Raw genomic sequence first — 25,596 nt, forward strand, 5'->3', positions numbered from 1 at the left:
GCAATGCTGCAAGTCATTAATTTAAGACAGAGATAGGTTTTTGATTGGTAAGAGGATCAAGGGTTACAGGGAGAAGGTAGGAGAATGGGTTGACAAACACATAATCAACAATCGAATGGTAGAACAGACTGAATGGGCCAAGTGGCCTAATTTTGCACCTGTGTCTTATGGTCTCAGTGGTGATGGCACAGTGATATACAGTCTTTAGAGAGTTGCCCTGGGAGACCTCAACGTGGACTGCAAACCCCATAAAGTCCATGGTGTCAGGTCAAAAATGGACAAGAAAACTCCCTGCTGATTACCACATACCGTCCTCCCTTGGCTGATGAGTCAGTACTCCTCCATGTTGAACAACACCTGGAGGAAGCACTAAGAGTGGCAAAGGTACAAAATGAACTCTGGGTGGGGGATTGCAATGTCCATCTCAGAAAGTAGCAGCACTACTGGTCAAGCTGGTCAAGTCTTAAAGGGCATAGTTGCTAGACTGGGTCTGCAGCAAGTAATGAGGGAACCAGCAGTTGGGATAAATATATTTGACCTCTTTCTCACCAACCCACCTGCCACAGATGCATATGCATGGCAGTGTTGATAAGTGTGCCCACTGCACAGTCCTTCGTGGAGACAGAATCCCACCTTCACCTTTAAGAATACTGTACATCGTGTTGTATGGCACTATCATTAAATGTGCTAAATGGGACAGACTTCGAGCAGATATAGCAACTCAACTGGGCATTCATCGACAGCAGCAGAATTGTATTCAAACATAATCTGCAAACATAAGCAGGAGTAGCAGCAGGCACTATCCAAAAATGAGGTGTTAACTTGAGTGAAGCTATGAAACAGGAATACCTATTTGCCAAACATAAGCAGCAAGTGATAAACAGAGGAAAACGTGACATCATCTGATGAAGGAGCAGTGTTCAGAAAGCTTGTGTTTCAAATAAATCTGTTGGACTCTAACCTGGTGTCGTGTGACTTCTGACTTTATCCACCCCAATCCAACACTAGCACCTCCATTTCGAAGTTTCATATCAAACAGAAAATTCTGGAAATGCACAAGAGGTCTGGAAAGATAGCAGCCTCTGATTTGTCACAGTTGCAGATTCCACAGAATCTGAATTGAGTAGCATCATGTGCCTGATTTCCGAGTACTGTGCATAATATGAATGCTTGATGCAATATCATTCCTTTGTGATGGGAAGCCAGTGGTTCTCCAACCTTGCCAACCAAAACTGGCATCTAAAAAGCCAGTGACTGAAGACTGTGTTTTGTGTTAACACCTGGCAGCTGCCAAGCCTGCACTTTCAATAATTAGAATGCTTAAGAGCAAAAGAAAAACCATCATTAGCCACCCCCAATCTCTTGCTTTCTAGGATGCGTGCACTCCCATGCCAGCTACAATCTTGTATAGTTTTTGTGTGTTTTAAACTCAGTCCAGAAGCAGGTGGAGGCTGTCCTTTGATCATTTTAATCCATGCTGATTGTTAGCCTATTTATTGCCTGTTAAAGTGACCATTTAATTGCACTGAAATCTGTAGCATCAACACCTTGAAGGGCCTTGCACAGATGCTTCTGATGATCTTGGCCTTTTCAAATTTGACACTTTTATTCCTTCTTTGTGTAATGAGGTATGTTTTAACAGCTCTCACTAAAAATTAGAACCAAGATAATTATGTTGAAAGCTACAACGCTGTTTCTTTCATTTGAACAAGACCAAATTGCAAGAGATACTAAAAACCTGAAATAAAAACCATAAATACCAGAAATACAGTATATTCATCTGCTGACGATTTTTGGTATCTTCTGCTTTTATTTCCTTTAATTACTTCACTAATAATTAATGTGAATGCCATTTGTTTTCCTATTCCCATCATGCATTCTGCTGGTCTTATTACTAAACTCTGTTGTAGACCAGTTATGATACAGAGCTAACTCTTGACTGGATCCTTTTGTGGTTCTGCATGTGTCTCCTTTATCCCATTAGGTAGATGCAGTGGTGTTAGAACAAGGGATTGCAGGTAGGCTTTTTTGCCATACTATATTAAAAATAATTCACATATATAAAACGCTTATGTACAACCGAAGCTAGAGGAGTGCGCTGTAATTCTCTCAGTTACCTAAATGTCAAATTAAATACCTATCAAGTTTTTAAAAAATCTATCATCACACTTTCTGGTTTATTATCGAAACAGAACTTATTCAATGACAATGCAATAATTGGTTAACATATACAGACAGTAACACTGAAATGCTCATCCATCTAAATAGCCCCAAAACGTACACTCTCTCTCTCTCACACACTATCACGCACACACTCTCACGCACACACACACAGTCTGTCTTCAGGAAAAGAGGCAAAAAACAGATTTCTCTGCAGAGGTCGGCTTGCTGACAAAATGCTTTGTCCTATGGATTATTCTTGAAGGCAAAAGGATAAAGTATAAAGTGTTCTGCAGTCTGTCCCTCTGATGTTCTAGCTGATATGGTGGTGTCACTACCCACGCATGGTTGTCTGTGGAATTTTTCTGAGTGAGCTTGCACAGGAAATAGAATATTGATCCTCAAAACACTATTTCAGAATAGTTAGGTTTCACTCTGAACTCAACCACAGTTTTGTTTTTAGAAATGTGAAAGATCAGGTGGGCAGCCCTTCCTCACAGGCTGCTTGTTGCCCCAACTAATATCAGATACCAATACACTGTCTTTAAACCTGTCATTGATGAAAACAGGAGTCTACAGCAAAAAAAAAGTATTTACACCAGCCATGTGATTTCCAGGAAGCCTTGTTTGAAAACAATCTTGTATCCAGTGACCTTTCAACACCTCTTTTAAATAAATTGCTCCAGATATTTCCACAAAATTTGAAATAAATCTTTCAGAGCATAAGCCCTCTAGGAATTATGAAATATGAAGCATCTTTATAAGATCTCCAGTCTATTTTGTCAATCAGTGATTTCAAAACTGATCTGATAATCCTTAACTCTGTTTTTCTACCTTTTCCCCATAAGCCTTAATGCTCTTACTGATTAAAAGTCTATTCACCTCAGCCTTGAATATACTTAGTAGCCCAGCCTCAATTGCTCTCTGTGGTAAAGGATTCCACAGATTCACCACCCTCAAAGGACTTCCTCCTCATCTCGGTCTTAAATGTGCAACTGCTTATTCCTGAGATTATGCCCCTTGTTTCTCCTTGTGGGAAAGTCTAGGCCCAGCCTTCCACATCTACCCTGTCAAGTCTCATAAGAACATAGCGACAGGAGTAGGCCAATCAGCTCCTCGAGCCTGTTCTACCATTCAGTGGAATCATGTCTGATCTGTAGCCTAACTCCATATCCCTCTGGCCCATTATATTAATATCTTTGCTTAACAGAAAATTATCTGCTCAGAGTTAAAGTTAATAACTGGTCGGGTTTCCACTGGGTTTATGGAAAACATTTCCATGTATCTTTGTGTGTAGAATCTTGTATGCTTCAATCACAGAAAATCGCGGGCAACAATACATCCTTCCCCAATCAGCTCAATGCATTCTACGCTCACTTTGATCAGAAGGTCAGAGAAATGATGTCACCTTTCCCAACAGCCTTGGATGCACCTGTACCCACTGTCAGCCTTCTTGAGAGTGAACCCACAGTAAGCAACTGGCCTGAATAGTTGCTATAGTTGATCTGGCCATGTACTCAGATCTTGTGCAGCCTAGCTGGTAGGAGTATTCGCAGACATTCAAAGTTCCCACCTGCTTTAAGAAGATCACATCTTCCTGGAGCCAAAGAAAAAAATCATACAGTGTACCTCAATGACCACCGTCCAGTGGCTCTGACCTCCAAAATTATGAAGAGCTTTGAGAGGTTAGCCATGGCTCACATCAACTCCAGCCTACCAGATTGCCTTGATCCTTTGCAATTCACCAATCATCACAACAGATCCACAGCAGATGACATCTCCCAGGTCCTACATTTATCCCTGGAACATGCAGATAATAAGGATACCTATATCAGGCTCCTACTTATTGACTACAACTCTGCCTTCAGTACCATAATTCCAAACAAACTCATCTCTAACCTCTGAGACCTAGGACTCTGCTCCCCTTCTGCAACTGGATCTTCAACTTCCTGCCCCACAGACCGCAATCAGTAAGAACAGGTGACAACACCTTCTCCACAACAATCCTCAACTACGGTTCCCACAAGGCTGCATACATAGCCCCTTCCTATACTCATTATACACTCCCAACCCTGAGGCCAATTTTCACCCCAACTCCATTTACGAGTTTGCTGATGACATCACTGTTGTAGATCGGATCTCAAAAATATGACAAGACAGAACACAGGAAAGAGTTTGAGCGTTTGGCAGCATGCTGTATGTAAGTCTGAGAAAGAGAGGGTCTGGCAGAAAGGGTCTGCTATCGATCTGCTGTTTCAGGTTTCTTCATAGAACTTTATCATGATTTTTCACAAAGCTAAATTTTTTTATTTATCACAAAATTGGAGGGAAAATGTGGTTGGTCCTCTTCAAATTATTATGAAGGTGAATTAGTCTAGCTCTTTGCTCAGTCATTCTATTCTCTGGAGTGAGGTAACGTAAGTCGGAGATTTTCTAGGTGGTGTTTTGAGATGTCCCTTCTCCTATTTTGCTCACTTATCAGGAGAAGAGATATTACTCCATGGGCTCAGGAAATATGATATATTCTGCAGTTTTCTAAATGCTTCATCTGAGAGTGGTTTAGCATCTTGTTTTCTTTATCCTGTTTTTAGACGTGTGACGGATGTGAAGAAGCTGGTGAAACGAGCATGGCTATGAGCAACGGGAATGGTGACTTCATGGTTCAGAGCAATGGCAGTGTCCCATCAAATGCTAACGGTAACAGCGTCACTGCAGCCTGCGATGGAGACCACCTCTCCGAGCAGCTGTCAGCCAAGGAGACTTCAAGGGCAAAAGTGAGTCACAACAGCGGTACGCTGCCAAATGGTACTGTTAAGCCTTGCCTCTTTACAGACAATATGATAAACAGCCAAAGACCTGTGGCATTGCTGCCACAATGTTGCCACCATTGTCCATACCATCATCCTTTGTGTTGTCACAGTAACCAACCAGATTGCCATTCTTTGGGAAATATCACCATCACCTCTCCATTGACATCTTCCTGCCTGCAAACTCACTCCGAGTACCCAACATCTATGTGCCAAAACACTTCCCCTCTCCATGCAGCTGGCTGCTGCCTCCAGCCTGTCTCTTCTCTCATCGATCACGCTCCCCTTTGTCTTCATCATCGGTGGCCTGACCATTTCCAGCATCAACCTGTGCAACAGCAACACATCCCCGACATCAGGTATGCTCCACTTACATGGTCTTTCATTTCTGTAGTGAGTAAACCTTTTCCTTGTTGATAATCCCAGATAAGTATACCGTGATGGATGAAAATTAAGTTTTAGTTAATTGAATGAAAATATCCTTAAAACTCTTCAAAAATATATGTCAAGTGTAATGTGTAATCGAAAATATTTATGTCTGGGTTCAAAATGGAATTTTCCTGCTTAAACTCTCCTTACGTGAAGGAGAGACTTCAGAGAACAGTTGTGTGGGGGTCAATATAAGTACTTTAATGTGGTGTGGTTTGACTTATAAACTCTTGTGTACAACCTGGTTTACGTATGTATTTGTTTCACACTTTGGGTTGTATTTGGAAAGAACATTTTGAGGTGTATAACACTATGCAACGGGATCAATCGTTAAATTATTAGCGGTGGAGTGAAGTGTTTATTTCATCGATGTATGCTTTGCCCCAAAAGACAGGCCCTTTTGCTTTGTTTTCTTGGGGGATGTGAGTGTCTAGTCAGGCCGACATGCCAATTTCTAATTACTCTTGAACAGAGTGGCTTGCCAGAGGACAGCTATGACTCAGCCAAATTGCTGTGAATCTGGAGGACCAGGTAAGGCTGACCGATTTCCATGCCACCCATCACAACAAGCGATGATAGTTATGGCATCAGTTGTGACACCAGCTTTATATTCCAGATCTATTTATTATTTAAATTTAAATTTCACACACTGCCATGATGACATTTCAATCTATGTTCCCGCTGGATTCCTGGTTCAGTAATATTGCAGCTACACAGCCATCTGCCTGGTCTGACCCATTCTCTGCTGGTGCTTCATAAATAAGTACAGCAGCCAGAGGCCAGTCAGTTTAACCTCAGTGAGACAAAATTAACAGCCATCAACATGGTGGATTAATAAAGGAAAACCTGTGAACAGTAGATTGATTGATGTGTTGTACATGGACTTCAAAAGGCAATTAGTAAACTATCATGTTATATACATCTACATACTACTAGGCTTGTTATAAAGGTGGAAGACCATGGAATGAAAGGAAAATTGGTGGCATGGATTCAGGTAGATTGAGTAACAGGAAAGAATTATGGTGAATGGTTGATTTTCTTTTCACTGGAAGAAGGTATACAGTTGTGTTTCCTAGCCATTACTATTAGGAACACAGCTTCTCTGTATAGATTGTCTAATGTGGATGTAAAATGAAAAATTACAAAGTTTTAAGGTGTTGTAACCTTTAGAAATATTTTAAGCTGTGAAGAGAATAGTGTTAAAATTCAAGACATGATGGCTGAATGGACAGACATGTGGCAGCTAAATGTAATGCAGTATGTCATGGAAATGTGAAGTGCATTTTGCAGGTAAAGCGAGGAGAGGCAATATAACACAAAGGGGATGCAGAACACAGAGACCTTCAGAAAGATGCACAACTCTTAGAAAGTGAACAGGACAAGCTGAGAAAGTGGTTAGAAAACAGACAAAATTCTGGGCTTTATACGTAGAGGTACAGAGCAGAAAAACAAGATTTGAAAAGAGAACTCTTTGATATGAATTAACAAGGAGGATTAATTATCCCCCACTGTTCCACAATGCGGCACAAAGTGTATAAATATTTAAAATCACAATGAAATACTAAAATGGCCATATTGCCTGAGTGATTGCCAACCAGAACAAAAAGCAGTTCACATTAGGCTTCTTCTATAACAGAAAATTACTCAATTTATTGTACTTTAACAAGTGACACAGAATAGAAAGGACTCAGAATCTACAACTACCCCCCATTAAAACCCTTAAACATACACAATCATTCATGATTGAGATACCCCAGGGCATCAATGTGGAACCTCTGCTCCAATCCCAACCTCACCATCAAGCCAGCGGATAAAGGGGGCGCAGTGGTAGTCTGGCGCACTGACCTCTATACCGCTGAAGCCAAACGCCAACTCGAGGACACCTCTTCCTACTGCCCCCTTGACCATGACCCTACCCCCTATTACCAAACCATCATCTCCCAGACCATACAACCTCATCACCTCAGGAGATCTCCTACCCACAGCTTCCAAACTCATAGTCCGGGAACCCCGCACTGCCCAGTTCTACCTCCTTCCCAAGATCCACAAGCCTGACCACCCTGGCCGACCCATTGTCTCAGCATGCTCCTGCCCCACTGAACTCATCTCTACCTACCTCGACACTGTCCTATCCCCCCGAGTCCAGGAACTCCCCACATACGTTCGAGACCCCACCCACGCCCTCCACCTCCTCCAAGATCTCCGTTTCCCTGGCCCCCAACGCCTCATCTTCACCATGGATATCCAATCCCACTACACCTCCATCCGCCATGACCAGGGCTTCCAAGCCCTCCATTTTTTCCTCTCCAGACGTCCCCAACAGTACCCTTCCACCGACACTCTCATTCGTTTGGCCGAACTGGTCCTCACCCTTAACAATTTCTCCTTCGAATCCTCCCACTTCCTCCAGACCAAAGGAGTAGCCATGGGCACACGTATGGGCCCCAGCTATGCCTGTCTCTTTGTTGGCTACGTAGAACAGTTGATCTTCCGTAATTACACCGGCACCACTCCCCACCTCTTCCTCCGCTACATTGATGACTGCATTGGTGCCACCTCGTGCTCCCGCGAGGAGGTTGAGCAATTCATCAACTTCCCCAATACATTCCACCCTGACCTTAAATTTACCTGGACCATCTCTGACACCTCCCTCCCCTTCCTGGACCTCTCCGTCTCCATTAATGACGACTGATTTGACACTGACATTTTTTACAAACCTGCCGACTCCCACAGCTACCTGGATTACACCTCTTCCCACCCTACCTTTTGAAAAAATGCCATCCGGTATTCCCAATTCCTCCTCCTCTGCCGTATCTGCTCCCAGGAGGACCAGTTCCACCACAGAACACACCAGATGGCCTCCTTCTTTAGAGACCGCAATTTCCCTTCCCACGTGGTTAAAGATGCCCTCCAATGCATCTCGTCCACATCCCATACCTCCGCCCTCAGACCCCACCCCTCCAACCGTAACAAGGACAGAACGCCCCTGGTGCTCACCTTCCACCCTACCAACCTTCGCATAAACCAAATCATCCGCTGACATTTCCGCCACCTCCAAACAGACCCCGCCACCAGGGATATATTTCCCTCCCCACCCCTTTCCGCCTTCCGCAAAGACCGTTCCCTCCGTAACTACCTGGTCAGGTCCACGCCCCCCTAAAACCCACCCTCCCATCCTGGCACCTTCCCCTGCTACCGCTGGAACTGTAAAACCTGCGCCCACACCTTCCTCACCTCCATTCAAGGCCCTAAAGGAGCCTTCCACATCCATCAAAGTTTTACCTGCACATCCACCAATATCATTTATTGTATCCCTTGTTCCCGATGTGGTCTCCTCTACATTGGGGAGACTGGGTGCCTCCTAGCAGAGCGCTTTAGGGAACATCTCCGAGACACCCGCACCAATCAACCAAACCACCCCGTGGCCCAACATTTCAACTCCCCCTCCCACTCTGCCGAGGACATGGAGGATCCAAGGAGCTTCGAAATCGACGTTTCGGGCAAAAGCCCTTCATCAGGGCTTTTGCCCGAAACGACGATTTCGAAGCTCCTTGGATGCTGCCTGAACTGCTGTGCTCTTCCAGCACCACTAATCCAGAATCTGGTTTCCAGCATCTGCAGTCATTGTTTTTACCTCGAGGAAATGGAGGTCCTGGGCCTCCTTCACCGCCGCTCCCTCACCACCAGACACCTGGAGGAAGAATGCCTCATCTTCCGCCTCGGAACATTTCAACCCCAGGGCATCAATATGGACTTCAACAGTTTCCTCATTTCCCCTTCCCCCACCTCACCCTAGTTCTAAACTTCCAGCTCAGTAACTGTCCCCATGACTTGTCTGGACTTGTCCTACCTGCCTATCTTCTTTTCCACCTATCCACTCCACCCTCTCCTCCCTGACCTATCACCTTCATCCTCTCCCCCACTCAACCATTGTACTCTACACTACTTTCTCCGCACCCCCACCCTCCTCTAGCTTATCTCTCCATGCTTCAGGCTCACTGCCTTTATTCCTGATGAAGGGCTTTTGCCCGAAACGTCGATTTCAAAGCTCCTTGGATGCTGCCTGAACTGCTGTGCTCTTCCAGCACCACTAATCCAGAATCTGGTTTCCAGCATCTGCTGTCATTGTTTTTACCTAGACAACAGACAGTTTGACACAGATATCACGAGTGGAGCAAAATAGACAGGGAAAGTAAAATTACAGTCTTTGAACATCTAAATGACTAAGGGAGTTTCTAGTGTCTCTCTTAGCCCTTCTGATTTCAGCAATGATGACTCTGTTGTCTGTAATGCAGTGGGTCACTTCACTGATTGATCAGGTGAACCTAGATCTTTGTTAGAATTCCTTCTTTTACGCTTTCTTGTTTTCGAGTCTTTTCACTCACGTGGACAGGGAGCATGGTGCTGGGAGAGAGATGTTTTCAGCTTGCAGGCACTGGATGTCTCTGGCTGCCCTTGCACTTGCAGCTTTGTAACAAACTGCAACTCAACCAATGAGAAGCTGATGGCAGGCAGAATTTCTGCAACTCAGTGACGCTTCTTGTCTCAAAGTAACTCCCTTGTTGTTTCAAAAACCAACATTGTCTTGCACAACTAAAATGTGCAGAATTTGCTTTATCTAAGTTGCAAAAACCTCCTGGTATTTTACCTGCATGCCAGTTCAACTCCATTTCAGCTTTGTAGTCACAAACAGGGAAAAATGTGTGTTCCTTTACACTTTATAAAGCAGTAGCTCAACCTTAACTGGAATATTGTGTCCATGGATCTGAAAGCTTTAGAGAGGATGCAGAAAAGATTTACGAGAATACTACCAGGCATGAGAGACTTGCCATTTGGGTAGTTTAGGGAAACTGTTGCTGTAATCTATAGAGAAGATTTGGCAGAGTTGTTCAAAATGATTGGTGTCTAGACAGAGCAGGTAGAGAGAAACTATTCCCGAAGGGCCAAGAACCAGAACCAATCAATTGCGATTCGAAGAAAGTGAGGGCAGCAGATGCTGGAGATCAGAGTCGAGAGTGTGGTGCTGGAAAAGCACAGCAGGTCAGGCAGCATCTGATGAGCAGGAAAATCGATATGTCGGGCATAAGCCCTTCATCAGGAATGTGCTGGTTCCATATAATTACCAAAAGAACCATCTGCAAAATGGGATTACAGTTTTGTTTCTGTAGTTGAGTGGCTAGGATCTGGAATGCACTACATGAGAGTGTGGTGGGAGCAGATTTAATCATTGATTTCAAAGGGAATTCGATAGTATCCAAAGAGAAACTATTGGAAGGGCAGTGGGGAAGATGTGGGGGAGGACTGCATTACATCCTGGACTGTAACTGTTTTCTAGGATTTTCAATCATCGTCCCTTCCTCCTCTTCATAATCTGGACAGTCCTGTAAAATGTGCCTTTGTGAACTTTAGTGAGCAGAAGCTGTGAGCCTAAAAGTGCTGTCCATTGTGGTAGAATGGCCTTCCAGATACTGCGTTTTTAGACTCATGTTTGAAGGACAGTCACTTGGCTGAGGTGCTAGAGCCTAATTGATGTATGTCCATAAAGTTTTAACCCAGCGGAGACAGAGGAAATGGGGAGAGTAGTTTCCTCTTTGAACCTCTTTGTGATTTAAAAAAAAATTATTTTAATAAACATGGATTCCTCACTTGCAGCATTTTACTCTCCTTGGCACATCAAACTTCCTCGGTTCCTTGTGATGGCCTCACTGCCTTGGTATATTGTGAAACATATACCTGCAAAGTTTCTCACAGCTCCCTTGTAAACTCACACTGAGAAAGCAGGGCTGTTCACAACAGTCTGCAATATTTAACATGGAACTGTTGCAGGAATTTGCAGGAAAAATCATGGCATCTTCCTGTCGGACACAGCCAGCTTTGCTGAGACTACTGTTTAGTAGATAACAAATACCATCAGAAGCCAATAAACATGGGTGATCGTTTTCCTTCTTTCATATTTGGAGGGGCCTTTCCACTTCAGGTATTGTCTTGGTTACTCTTTATCTTTTGATATTTCCAGTATTTTCCAGTAAGTACTATAATGAGTAATCGCTTTAGGGCAAGAAAATCTGATTAGATGTCTTACCTATTCAAGATTTATGTTTAAAAAAGAATAATCTCTTGGCACTGGTGACAAAGTTAATTGGATCTATCAAACAGCACTCACTCAGCTATAACTTGCTGACTTGTTCAAAGTGGGTTCCTTTGGAGCTCAGGCGTCTTTCCAGCCTTTGGCCAAACATGTGCAAAACAGCTGAATTCCCAAGGTGAGGTGAGAAGTGACTGCACTTAACATCAAGACAGTGTTTAACTGAACATGTCATCAAAGAGCTCTAGCAAAACTAAAGTCAATAAGATTTGGGGAAAAACACTGGTTGGCATTATTCCTAGTACAGTAGTGCCTCGACATACGAACGACCCCATTCACGAACAAATCGGTTTACGAACAGGATTGTACATAAAAGTTTGCTTCAACACACGTACGAAATTCAAGGTACGAACGAAGGTACGAACGCAAAAAGCCAGTGGTTTCATTGTCATTGTTCTGCTTTGCTACGTGCGCTTTGAATATCCAAACAATGGGAAAATTGATTCAGTTGGCGAACTTTTCGGTTCGCGAACCGGGTCCCGGAACGGATTAAGTTCGTAAGTCAAGGTGCTACTGTATTAAGGAAATTAGTGGTTGTTGAAAACAAGTCATCTCAGTTCTGAGGCCTCACTGCAGGAGCTGAGCTACATTTCTGAAATCCACTTACTCCAGCATCCATACAATGAGGCAGCCCTCTGTACGATATATAAAATGCAATGCAGCAACCTGCTAAGGTTCCTTTAACAACAGCTTCCAAAACTGCACCTTCTGTCATATGTGAGAACAAGGGCAGCAGATAAATGGAAACAACACTTTTGAGTTCCTCTCCAAGCCATTCTGTATACTGACATGAAAATATATTACTGTTCCTTCACCATCGTTGGGTCAAATTCCTGGAACCCCTCCCTTACCCAAAAAGCATTGTAGGTTTACCTACCTAAAATGTATCACTTCAAGAAGGCATATCATTGCAATCTTTTTCTTGATCAATAAAAATGAATTATTGGTCAACAGCATGTTGATTTTTGTGAGATCTGGCACAGATGCTCACAACTTGTCTGTCACATCCTATATTTCAATCCTGACTATACTTCAGAAGTGTTGTATTGGTTGTATTGTGTTGTATTTGGAAACGGACAACCTTTCCTTTGCTAACCTGCTATGTCAATGATGTAAAATCTCTTCAGTTGCTGTGTACATTTCCTTTTAATGTGTATGATTTGGGATGACATGAGACATAAGCTCTTGATATATTATTATACTTTAACACTTCAGCGTGAGAGTTCATGAATTCACCTAAAAAGCTTAGAATTGTAGAATACAGGTAGTTACAACAGAGTGAGAGACCATTCAGGCTGCCTTGCCCAACTCTTCACTTTTCTGTTGGATCAGTGGGAGACCTAATGCTGGGAGAACCTCAACCTTTGTCTACCCTTTCAGGCAGGAAATGTATAACACAGAACAAAAACAGAGGAAAAGGAGTAGAAAAATGCATCAGAGTTGGGCTTGTAATACAGAAAATTATGCATCAAGAGACCCAAAACTATGTTGGAATTCTGGTCATAATGGGTTTAATGATTCCCTGCTAATAGGAAACATACTGCACGGGGGAGTTGATGAATATTTTAACCTTAAATGGATATTCAAATTGTTTGGCTCTTTGGAACAATACACTAACCCTGATTGGACAAAGTAGGTTTGCTGTAACTCCAGCGTATTTCATCCAATGAGGAACCAGTGTAGGATGGGATATTAAATATGGTTGCTTCGTCTCGATTACATGAAGCTGCTGAGTAAAGCAGTGTAGGTGAATTCAACTCCAAATTCCGAGTCATTTCAAATGCCAAATGAAAATTTATTGATATTTTCTAATCATCCTGTTGAGAGACATTGCTATGTTCTTTTGGAGCAGATGGTCCAGAGGGAGGGACAATGTCACCACAAGAGTACACCCTTCCCCAAAACTAAATTCTAAACATAAACCAATTTTCTGCTGGACCTGTCAATATACCTTCTTAGAAAATATTGCATGTAAAGCTACCTAATAGTTACTCTTTATCAGTCTGCTTTTCAGATGGCCCCCACAAATTTGCTTACGATTAGGCCTCTTACTGCAACTATTAGATTCCCTACAGTGTGAAAACAGACCCTTCGGCCCAACAAGACCACACCGACCCTCCGAAGAGAAACCCACCCAAACCTATTTCTGTCTGACTAATGCACTATGGACAATTTAGCATGGCCAATTAACCTGACCTGCACATCTTTGGACTGTGGGAGGAAACTGGAGCACCCGGAGGAAACCCACGCAGACACAGGGAAAACGTGCAAACTCCACACAGACAGTCGCCCGAGGCTGGAATCGAACCTGGGTCCATGGTGCTGTGAGGCAGCAGTGCTAACCACTGAGCCACCTATCTGGGTTGCGTATCTGGGCTGTCCATGTGGGAAAGATTCTAGTCACCACCTAATAACTGCTCAGAGGAAAGGTATTAAAAGTAGGAAACGTTACTTCTGACCCAGTCCCTTCAACAAAGAAGCTTGTATGTAACGTGGTGTTAGACAGTTAATAACAGGTTTCTAGTATCTCCACGGACTTGGTGGTGAGACGTGAGATGTGCAGCTCTGAATTTTACAGAAATGAAAGCCCCAAATCTTCCATTAATCTGTATTCAGTCACCAGAAGGTATGTTATAGTCATCAGGTTAGGTAGGAAAGCCAGGAATCCTCTGGGGTTTGAGGTTCTGCTTTATTGGTGTTCACTCCAGAAATATGCAATTATAAGGTTCCAGAGGACTGTCAGAGCTTAACCATAAAAACTAACATTTTAAAAACAAGAGGAAGGAATTTGTATTTAAAATCCTTTTGAAAACAAAGTGTTTCTATAAACATTGGATAATGAATGCTTTGCTTTTAATTAAATCCCGATTGGCGCGAGCAGGTTTACTTTGCCTGCCCCTCAACATCATCAGCTGAAAATGAAGACGCAAAATGCATTTTGTTTCACTCCATCTTCCCCAGTACTAGAGGACCTGAGCCATCAGTGCAAGTTCTGGCAAAGTCATTACTGTCCTTTTCTAATAACTTCTGAAATTTACACCAGCCACTGACTGGTATGAAGTGCTCTGTTATAAAAATGTTGATCCCTTAACCTTTTCACACAGATGTTGTGATCATTAAGAATGAACAATATTTGAACATACAATTCCCGTGCCCTGTATCTCTCACTAAAGGCACTGTCACTGAAAGGCTGAGCTTTGTGTTTACCTAGTGGTGCCCTACATTTGAGGGATCAGGAGAGGGACGTGAAGTGCACAAAGTGGGAGGATGATATTATCATATTCTTTTGCCCATTTTTACTGGTGACTCAGTGGTTAGAACCGCTGCCTCACAGCACCAGGATCCCAGGTTCGATTCCAGCCTTGGGCGACTGTCTGTGTGGAGTTTGCACATTCTCCCCGTGTCTGTGTGGATTTCCTCTGGGTGCTCCAGTTCCCTCTCACAGTCCAAAGATGTGCAGGTTGGGTGAATTGGCCAAGCTAAATTGCCCATAGTGTTAGGTGCATTAGTCAGAGGGAAGTGGGTCTGGGTGGGTTACTCTTCGGAGGGTCGGTGTGGACTGGTTGGGCTGAAGGGCCGGTTTCCACACTGTAGGAAATCTAATCTAATCAATACTATCTTCTTCCTGTAACAAACGGATGATTTTATCAGATTTTTAGCATTGCTAGTATTGTATTCTAATGCCAACTAGAAAATGAGCCTGAAAAGGAGATGGTAGATATTTAAAAACCAGTTGGTGTACTCTTGAATCCAAATTGCTGCCTTTTGTCCACTTCCCTTTGAATACACATTTTTTGTGCCTTCCATTACCTTACCAAAATAGCCTTTTTAAAATCTGTGTTACTGCAAAGCCAGCATTGGGAGGATGTTTGATAGCACAAACTGTCACAGTCAAGTGCATCACGTCCTAATGGTTCTATTGATTACGGTCGCTGGGGAGTGACCAGGCATAAACAAGCAGGAGGCTGGAAGAACAGGCAGCATAAGGAGGTGGAGGGGTTGACATTTTGGGTGTAACCCTGCTTTAGGACTCAGGGTGGGGATGAGGTGAGTTGCAGATAAAGTGGGAGGGGGTGGGGAATGGTGTTTGGGTGGGGAGAGGGATGGACTGGTGAGGTAGTGGTAGGTGAACACAGGTAGATGGTACGGCCTGGCTCATTGATGGGAGGAATGAATCCGGTTGATGGCTGGAAGGAAGAATCAGTAAGTGGAATGGAAGGGAGGAGGAGGGGCTGGAAAGGGAGTAGGGGAATTAGGAAGGGAGGTTATTTGAAATTGGAGAACTCAGTGCTGTAGGCTGCCCAGGCAGACGATGAGGTATTGGACCACAAATTGGAGGAACAACACCTCAACCTGCTTTTCAGATGGCCCCCACAAATTTGCTTATGATTAGGCCTCTTACTGCTACAATTTTTAAAAAAATTGTGCTGCCTGTCTGGGCTGTCCATGTGGGAAAGATTCTAGTCACCACCTAATAACTGCTCAGAGGAAAGGTATTAAAAGCAGGAAACTTTACTACTGACCCAGTCCCTTCAACAAAGAAGCTTGTGTGTAACATCTTCCCCCTGGGCAGCCTACAGCCCAGAGGTCTCAACATTGAGTTCTCCAACTACGAATAACCACCCTTCCTATCCCCCGACTCCCCTTCCAGCCCCCCCTCCTCCTTTCCATTCCACTTACTAACCCTTCCTTCCAGTCACCGGCTGGATTCATACCACACATCGACCAACCAGGCTGTACCCTCTACCTGCCTTCACCTATCAATACCTCACCACTCCACCTCTCTCCCCACCTAAACACCCCCCTTTATCTGCAGCTCCCCTCACCCTCACCCCAGTCCTGAAGAAGGGTTATACCCAAAACATTGACTTCTCCACCTCCTGATGCTGCCCGGCTTGCTGTGTTCTTCTAGCGCCCTGCTTGTCTACTTTGGATTCCAGCACCTGCAGTTTTTTTGTGTCTAACTGAGTGACCAGGTGTGGCTCCCTTTTGATTTTACTTGCCCTCACCAGACCTACAGTGCAGTTCCACTCTTGTGAGGTCAGTTGAACAATACACAGTTGGGAATTATACTTGTCATACTTGAAAGAGTACTTATACTTTCCTACCTGGGTATTAGGTATTAAACACATTTCCCTACGGAGTCACTGGAGAGTCTAAAGCATTACTGGCCAGTCCCAGAAGCTGATTATGACACAATAGGTTTTATTAATTCCACAATTTCATTTTGCAATCAGATTTAGAAGAATAATTTGTTTATTTGCACCTTGCAGATTACTCTTAACAAAAATCCTGGAACTCCTTTCCTAAAAACTCTGTGGTGTCCCTAACCCAAAAACTACAGTGGTCAAGAAGGAATCACATCACTACCTTCTCCAGAGCAACACGCAAAAATCCAGACAGGGATGCCCACATCCAATGAATGAATCAATCAAAAACAGTGACCACAGCCAAGAATACCTTCAACCTACTTCCACAAACTCCGAAGAAATAGAAACAGGAGTAGGCTTTTAGGCCTCTTGAGTTTGCTCTACCATTCGGTCAGGTCATGACTGATCCAACACTCCTCACATCCACTTTCCAGCCCTTTCCCCAGAACCCATGATCCCCTTCTGAGCAAGAATCTATCTCAACCTTAAATATACATAAAGATTTTGCGCCCAAGCTCTCTGTGGTAAGGAGTTCCAACCCTCTGAGACAAAACAAAATCCTCCTCATCTCAGTCTTAAATTGGAGCCCTTTTTATTCTGAAATGCTGCCCTCTGGTCCTAGACTCTCCCATGAGGGGAAACATCCTCTCAGTATTTACCTTGTCAAGCCCTTAAAGATTCTATATGTTTCAATGAGATCACCTCTCATTCTTCTCAATTCCAATGTATAGAATCCCAACCTGTTTAGCCATTGCTCATAAGACAATCCCTTTATACTAAGGATCATCCTAATAAATATTCTCTGAACTTCCCCCAATGGAACAACATCTTTCCTTAAATAAAGGGATGAAAACTGCTCCCAGTTCCTCAGATGTGGTCTCACCAGCACTTTGTACAGTTACAATAAGACTTTCCAACCCTTATATTCCAGTCCCCTTGAAATAAGGGTCAACATTCCATTACCTTTCTGATTATCTGATGCACGTGTGCTAGCTTTCTTTGTTTTGTGTACAAGTACCCCAATGTGCCTTTGTGTTGTAGCTCTCTGCAGTTTTTCTCCATTTAAATGATGCTCTGTTCTTTTGTTCTCCTTTCCAAAATGAACAACTTCGCATTTTCCCAAAATTACACTCCATTTGCTGACTTTTTGCTGAATTACTTAACAAGGGGGGTTAGCATCGACGGGCATTTTGGTCAGCATGGACCAGTTTGGGCCAAAGGGCCTGTCTCCATGCGGTAGGACTCTATCTCAATCAACATCTCTGTGTAAACTACTTTGTGTCCCTCTCACAACTTGCCTTTCCACCTATTTTAGTGTTGTCTGCAAATTTGGTAACAATACATTCACTTCCTTTCTCCAATAATTGAATATATACTGTAAATAGTTGTGGTCCCAGCACTGATCCCTGTGGAATCTCATTGGTCACAGATTGCCAACCTGCAAAAGAATTCTTTACCCCCATTCACTGTTTCCAACCCATTAACCAGTTCCCTATCCATGCCACTATACTATCTCCAACACCATGAGTTTTATGACTTAACCTTTCATGAGGTACTTTATCAAAGGTCTTCTGGAAGTCCAAATACTGTCCACTCTGATTGAGACTACCTTGAGAAAATCTCATAAATTAATCAGATGCAATGTCCCTTTCATAAAACTGTAGTGACTCTGATTAGGTTTTGGTTTTCCAAGTGTGCTGCTCTCACTTTCTTAATAATTAGTTCCAACAGTTTTCCAACACTTTTCCCACTTTTTGCCTCCTACCCTTTTTGAGTAGGGATGCCACATTGGCAGTACTCCTTCAGAATCCAAGGATTTTAGAAAAATTATGACGAATGCAATCCACTATCTCTGCTACTTCCTTTAGGATCCTGGGATGCAAGCCATCAGAGCCAGGGATTTATCTACCTTTGGTCCCATTAGTTTGTCTAATACAACTTCTTTAGTAATGGTGTTGGCACTTAATTCCTCCCCTGTACTCTTTCGCACTAATGGGATGTTCATTCCTGTATTTTTTAGATCACTCATTCATTGGGATCTTTCCAAAACCCAAAGGTGATGATGCATAATGTAAGCTCTGTCTTGGCTCATTTCAGGATTGATTTGAGGCTTGGATTTTCACATACTACTTAAATCACATCAAACTGAGGACACAATGATTGTTCAAAAACTCTATTTTTAAGAAAGAATATAAAACTGGAGTTAGAAGGGTCCAGGTTGAAAATAAAATTCTCCCTGGTAGCAGAGACAGGAATCTGACCAAGTCCCAGCATCCTTTGCCCTTCTTTTAAACAATAGCAGTCCTGCAGTGTAAATCATAGGATGTGCTATTTTGCGACAACAGTTGTACATAATGTAATGTTACATTATGAAAAGGGAAATGTTGTCACCTTCACACTTCATTTCCAAATGAGCATAAACAGATTGCTGCAAGAAAAGCTCTCTCCTGTTCAGGTGGAGCCATGCATAAAGTGCTCTGTCTCTATGAGGCTGCAAAGTCGAATTGTTTGAAATAGGCACATTCTGATAGCGGTTGGAGGCTAATTGCCACTGCTAAGGAAAATCTGTTCTAGATTAGTGTTTGTGGATCCTCAGGTCTTCACCATGGGCAGAAATCGGATTATTAGAGTTCAAGGAAAAAGAACAGGAGGCAAGTGTCTTTTTTTTTAGAAACATAGACAATGGGAGCAGGAGCAGGCCTTTCAGCCCTTTGAACCTGCTCCACCACTTAATATGATCATGGCTGATCATCCAGTTCAGTCCCCTGTTCCTGCTTTCGCCCCAGATTCTTTTATTCCTCAGAACTATAATCTATATCTTTGTTGAAAGTCTTCAATGTTTTGGCCTCAGCAGTTTCAACATATTCATCACTCTGAGTGAAACTACTTGTTATTCGATGGGTTTTCTATTCTGTTACATTTTGTTGCTGTTTTATACAAATTTAAACCACTTGGACTCAAGCATTACATGTTTTTTTGCATGTGTCACACTCCCACATGCGCTAATTTGAGCTGTAATGTGTGCTGAATAAACATATTGGTAAAAGTTTATCTAGGTAAATTTTTTTTTTGTTTGAGACTCAACAATACTGCTACTAAAGTAATTTATGTTCAATTTATTCTCACTTAAATGGCGAGTGTTCCAGATGAATATTGTATTTTATCTGTAGCTATTTTTTGCGGTTTGCAAGCCACGCATTGTGGAGCCTCCCAGAAGGTACACAGGTCTTGAAAGTGGCACCACAGATAGATAGGGTGGTGAAGAAGGCATTTGGCACAGTTGCCTTCATCACTAAGACCACTGAGTACAGGACCTGGGATGTCATGTTACAGCTATACACAACATTGGTAAGGCTACGTTTTGAGTCAAGAGATTTTTAAAATCATGAGGGGTGTAGATAAAGTAAATAGAGAATGCGGTTTGGGAGGCTTGACAAGTTTGCAATGGAAGAATGTGGAGAAAATCGGAAGAATCTTTTTTTCCCCAAGATAGGGGAATCCAAAAGTAGAGGGCATTGGTTTATGGTGAAACGAGAAAGATTTAAAATGGACTTGAGGGTCAACTTTTCCGCACATAGAATAGTGCATGTATGGAATGAGTTGCCAGAGGAAGTAGTAGGTGCAGGTACAATTACAACATTTAAAACACATTTGGACAGGTACATGGATGTGAAAGGCTTAGAGGGATATGGGCCAAATGCAGGCAAATGGGACGAGTTCAGTTTAGGAAGTCTGGTCAGCATGGACAATTTGGGCCAAAGGGTCTATTTCCATGCTTATGACTCAATAAGGTGGGGACACATTTTCTTCCTTCAGAATGGCTCATGGCTTCTAATTATTAACTGGCGCAAATGAAAAAAAAGGTTCTTGTGATTTTCTCCACATTTTAACATTGCAAACTTGCCAAGCCTCCCAAACTTGTTGCCCGTGCCACGAGCTAGTGAGGCAAGGAATAGGGAGAGAGAGGAGTTGAACACATGGCTACAGGGATGGTGCAGGAGGGAGGGTTTTGGATTCTTGGATAATTGGGGCTCTTTCTGGGGTAGGTGGGACCTCTACAAGCAGGATGGTCTTCATCTGAACCGGAGGGGTACCAATATCCTGGGGCGGGGGGGGAAAATTTGCTAAGGCTATTGGGGTGGGTTTAAACTAATCCAGAAGGGGGATGGGAACCAAAATTGTAGTTCGAGTATAGGAAAGGTTGAGAGTAGGGAGGTCCAAAATCAAGTTTCAGGGACACAAGATGGCACCGGCAAGCAAGAAGTTGGTTTGAAGTATGTCTACTTCAATGCCAAGAGCATCCGGAATAAGGTGGGCGAACTTGCAGCATGGGTTGGGACCTGAGACTTCAATGTTGTGGCCATTTTGGAGACATGGTTAGAGCAAGGATAGGAATGGTTGTTGCAGGTTCCAGGATTTAGATGTTTCGGTAAGAACAGAGAAGATGGTAAAAGAGGGAGGTATGGCATTGTTGGTCAAGGACAGTATTACAGTTGCAGACAGGATGTTTGGGGACTCGTCAGCTGAGGTAGTATGGCTAACTCTCTCGGCGAAGCAGGTAACGGCTGTCTGGTGGTGTTTATCTTAAGTCACGGTATAGTCCAGTTATTGTTTTTTTTAATGGTTAAAATTTAAAGTTTTTTTTTAAACGCCTAGCGGACCCGGAAGCTGGTGTCGCGCTAGCTTACCTGGGAAGGTTCTTTTCTCTATAAAAGCGCGCAGGCGAGGTCTGGCATTGCTTATCAAGGATAGTATTACAGCGGTGGAAAGGACGATGGATGAAGACTCGCCATCTGAGGTAGTTTGGGCTGAGGTTAGGAATAGGAAAGGGGAGGTCACCCTGTTAGGAGTTTTCTACAGGCCTTCTAATAGTCTGAGAGAAGTAGAGGAAAGTATTGCGAGGATGATTCAGGAGAAGAGTGAAAGTAGCAGGGTGGTTGTTATGGGGGACTTTAACTTCCCAGATATTGACTGGGAAAGCTATAGCTCAAGTTCATTAGATGGGTCGGTGTTTGTCCAATGTGTGCAGGAGGGTTTCCTGACACAATATGTAGACAGGCCAACAAGAGGTGAGGCTATACTGGATTTGGTTCTAGGTAATGAACCAGGCCAGGTGTTAGACTTGGAGGTAGGTGAGCACTTCGGGGGCAGTGACTACAACTTGGTGACTTTTACTCTAGTGATGGAGAGGGATAAGTGTGCACTGCAGGGCAACAGTTATAGCTGGGGGCAGGGAAATTATGATGCGGTGAGGCATGACTTAGGATGCGTGGATTGGAAAAATAGGCTTCAAGGGAAGGACACAAATGATATGTGGGGCTTGGAATCCCTTGTAAAAGGGAAGAGGGCAGCCTTTGTAAAGATGAGGCATGAAGGTTCAGTTGGGGTGATTGAGAGTTATAAGGTAGCCAGGAAGGATCTAAAGAGAGAGTTAAGAGCAGCGAGAAGGGGACATGAAAAGTCCTTGGTTGGTAGGATTAGGGAAAACCCTAAGGCTTTCTAAGGTATGTCAGGAATAAAAGGATGACTAGGGTAGGTATCGGTCCAGTCAAGGATAGTAGTGGGAAGTTGTGCGTGGAGGCAGAGGAGATTGGAGAGACATTAAATCAATACTTTTCGTCAGTATTCACTCAGGAACAGGACATTGTTGCTGATGTGAATATTGAGTCACAAGTGATTAGAATGGATGGCTTTGAGGTATGTAGGGAAGAGGTCCGGGGAATACTGGAAAGGGTGAAAATAGATAAGTCCCCTGGGCCTGATGGCATTTATCCTAGGATCCTCTGGGAAGCTAGGGAAGAGATAGCGGAGCCATTGGCCTTGATTTTTATGTCGCCGTTGTCTATAGGAATAGTGCCAGAAGACTGGAGGATAGCGAATCTGGTCCCCTTGTTCAAGAAGGGGAGTAGGGACAGCCTTAGTAACTATAGGCCAGTGAGTCTCACTTCTGTTGTGGGCAAAGTCTTAGAGAGAATTGTAAGGGATAAGATTTATGAACATCTGGATAGGAATAATGTGATCAAGGATAGTCAGCATGATTTTGTGAAGGGCAGGTCGTGCCTCACAAACCTTATTGAATTCTTTGAGAAGGTGACCAAGGAAGTGGACGAGGGTAAAGCAGTAGGTGTGGTGTATATGGATTTTAGCAAGGTGTTTGATAAGGTACCCCATGGTAGGCTACTGCAAAAATTACGGAGGTATGGCATTGAGGGTGCATTAGAGGTTTGGATTAGGAATTGGCTGGCTGGAAGGAGACAGATGGTAGTAGTTGATGGTATAGGTTCATCTTGGAGCACAGTTACTAGCGGTGTTCCACAAGGATCTGCTTTGGGACCATTGCTGTTTGTCATTTTTATAAATGACCTGGAGGAGGGGCTTGAAGGCTGGGTGAGCAAGTTTGCGGATGATACGAAAGTCGGTGGAGTTGTGGACAGCGAAGAAGGATATGGCAGGTTACAGCGGGATATAGATAAGTTGCAGAGCTGGGCAGTAAGGTGGCAAATGGAGTTCAATGTAGCTAAGTGTGAAGTCATTCACTTTGGTAGGAGTACAAGAAGATGGATTACTGGGCTAATGGTAGACTACTTGGTAGTGTCGATGAGCAGAGGGATCTTGGTGTCCATGTACACAGATCTCTGAAAGTTGCCACCTAGGTAAATAGTGCTGTGAAGAAGGCATATGGTGTACTGGGCTTTATTGGTAGAGGAATTGAGTTCCAGAGTCCTGAGGTCATGTTGCAGTTGTATAAGACTCTGGTGCGGCCTTATCTGGAGTATTGTGTACAGTTCTGGTCGCCATACTATAGGAAGGATGTGGAGGCACTGGAACGGGTGCAGAGGAGGTTTACCAGGATGTTGCCTGGTATGGGAGGAAGATCGTATGACGAAAGGCTGAGGCACTTGGGGCTGTTCTCATTGGAGAAAAGAAGGTTTAGGGGAGATTTGATAGAGCTGTACAAGATGATTAGGGGTTTAGATAGGGTTGACAGGGAGAACCTTTTTCCGCGTATGGAGTCAGCTGTTACTAGGGGACACAGCTTTAAATTAAGGGGAGGTTGGTATAGGACAGATGTTAGGGGTAGATTCTTTACTCAGCGGGTTGTGAGTTCATGGAATGCCCTGCCAGTATCAGTGGTGGACTCTCCCTCTTTATGGTCATTCAAGCGGGCATTGGATAAGCATATGGAGGTTATTGGGCTAGTGTAGGTTATGTAGGCTTCAGTCAGCGCAACATCGGTGGGCCGAAGGGCCTGTACTGCGCTGTATTTTTCTATGTTCTATGTTCTATGAAGTTAGAAATAGGAAAGGAAAGATCACCCTGTTGGGAGTTTTCTATAGGCCTCCAAATAGTTCCAGAGAGGTAGAGGAAAGGATAGATGATTCTCGATAGGAGTGAGAGAGACAGGGTAGTTGTCATGGGGGACTTCAACTTTCCAAATATTGACTGGGAACACTATAATACGAGTACTATAGATGGGTCAGTTTTTGTCCAGTGTGTGCAGGAGGGCTTCCTGACACAGTATGTAGACAGGCCAACAAGGGGCAAAGCCACATTAGATTTGGTACTGGGTAGTGAGCCCGGCCAGGTGTTAGACTTGGAAGTAGGTGAGCACTTTGGTGATAGCGATCACAATTCTGTTATGTTTAGTGATAGAAAGGGATAGGTGTATACCAGTGGGCAGGAGTTACAGCTGGGGGAAAGGCAATTACAATGTGATTAGGCAAGATTTAGGAAGCATAGGATGGGGAAGGAAACTGCAGGGGATGGGTACATTAGAAATGTGGAGCTTATTCAAGGAAAAGCTCCTGTGTGTCCTAGATAAGTATGTACCTGTCAGGCAGGGAGGAAGCTGTAGAGCGCGGGAGCCGTGGTTTACGAAGGAAGTGGAACCTCTGGTCAAGAGGAAGAAGAAGACTTATGTTAGGATGAGATGTGAAGGCTCAGTTAGGGTACTTGGGGGTTAAAGGTAGACAGAAAAGACCTAAAGAGAGAGCTCAGAAGAGCCAGGAGGAGACATGAGAAGTTGTTGGCCGATAGGATCAGGGTAAACCCTCAGACTTTCTATAGGTATTTAAGGAATAAAAGAATGACGAGAGTAAGATTAGGGCCAATCAAGGATAGTAGTAGGAAGTTGTGTGTAGAGTCAGAGGAGAGAGGGGAAGCACTAAATGAATATTTTTCGACAGTATTCACTCTAGAAAACGACAATGTTGTCGAGGGGAATACTGAGATACAGGCTACTAGACTAGGTGGGATTGAGGTTCACAAGGAAGAGGTATTAGAAATCCTGCAGTGTGTGAAAATAGATAAGTCCCCTGGACAGGATGGGATTTATCCTAGGATCCTCTGGGAAGCCATGGAGGAGATTGCCGAGCCTTTGGCATTGATCTTTAAATCGTCATTGTCTACAGGAATAGTGCCAGAAGACTGGAGGATAGCAAATGTGGTTCCCCTGTTCAAGAAGGGGAGTAGAGACAACCCTGGTAATTATAGACCAGTGAGCTTTACTTCAGTTGTTGGTAAAGTGTTGGAAAAGGTTATAAAAGATAGGATTTATAATCATCTAGAAAATAATTATTTGATTAGGGATAGTCAACACGGTTTTGTGAAGGGTAGGTCGTGCCTCACAAACCTTATTGAGTTCTTTGAGAAGGTGACCGAACAGGTAGATGAGAGTAAACCGGTTGATGTGGTGTATATGGATTTCAGCAAGGCGTTCGATAAGGTTCCCCACAGTAGGCTATTGTACAAAATGCAGAGGAATGGGATTGTGGGAGATATAGCAGTTTGGATCAGTAATTGGCTTGCTGAAAGAAGACAGAGGGTGGTGGTTGATGGGAAATGTTCATCCTGGAGTCCAGTTACCAGTGGTGTACTGCAAGGGTTGGTGTTGGGTCCACTGCTG

General features: G+C 43.6%; 1 protein-coding gene across 9 annotated transcripts in view; it reads left to right on the plus strand.

Annotated features, from left to right (window-relative positions):
* The window catches only part of disp1 (dispatched homolog 1 (Drosophila)), a 360,881-nt gene that overhangs the window by 222,230 nt on the left and 113,055 nt on the right, over positions 1 to 25,596 (plus strand). For 5 of the 9 annotated variants that reach the window (XM_072550725.1, XM_072550727.1, XM_072550723.1 and 2 more), the window contains one exon: positions 4,752 to 5,326. In XM_072550725.1, coding sequence (XP_072406826.1) covers positions 4,788 to 5,326 — 539 coding nt within the window. In that variant the 5' untranslated portion in view covers positions 4,752 to 4,787. The remainder of the gene's footprint in view (positions 1 to 4,751; positions 5,327 to 25,596) is intronic. The other 4 variants (XM_072550729.1, XM_072550730.1, XM_072550732.1 and 1 more) reach the window with 1 other exon arrangement.

This window comes from Chiloscyllium punctatum, chromosome 3 (genome assembly GCF_047496795.1).
Source record: "Chiloscyllium punctatum isolate Juve2018m chromosome 3, sChiPun1.3, whole genome shotgun sequence".
Classification (NCBI taxonomy): domain Eukaryota; kingdom Metazoa; phylum Chordata; class Chondrichthyes; order Orectolobiformes; family Hemiscylliidae; genus Chiloscyllium; species Chiloscyllium punctatum.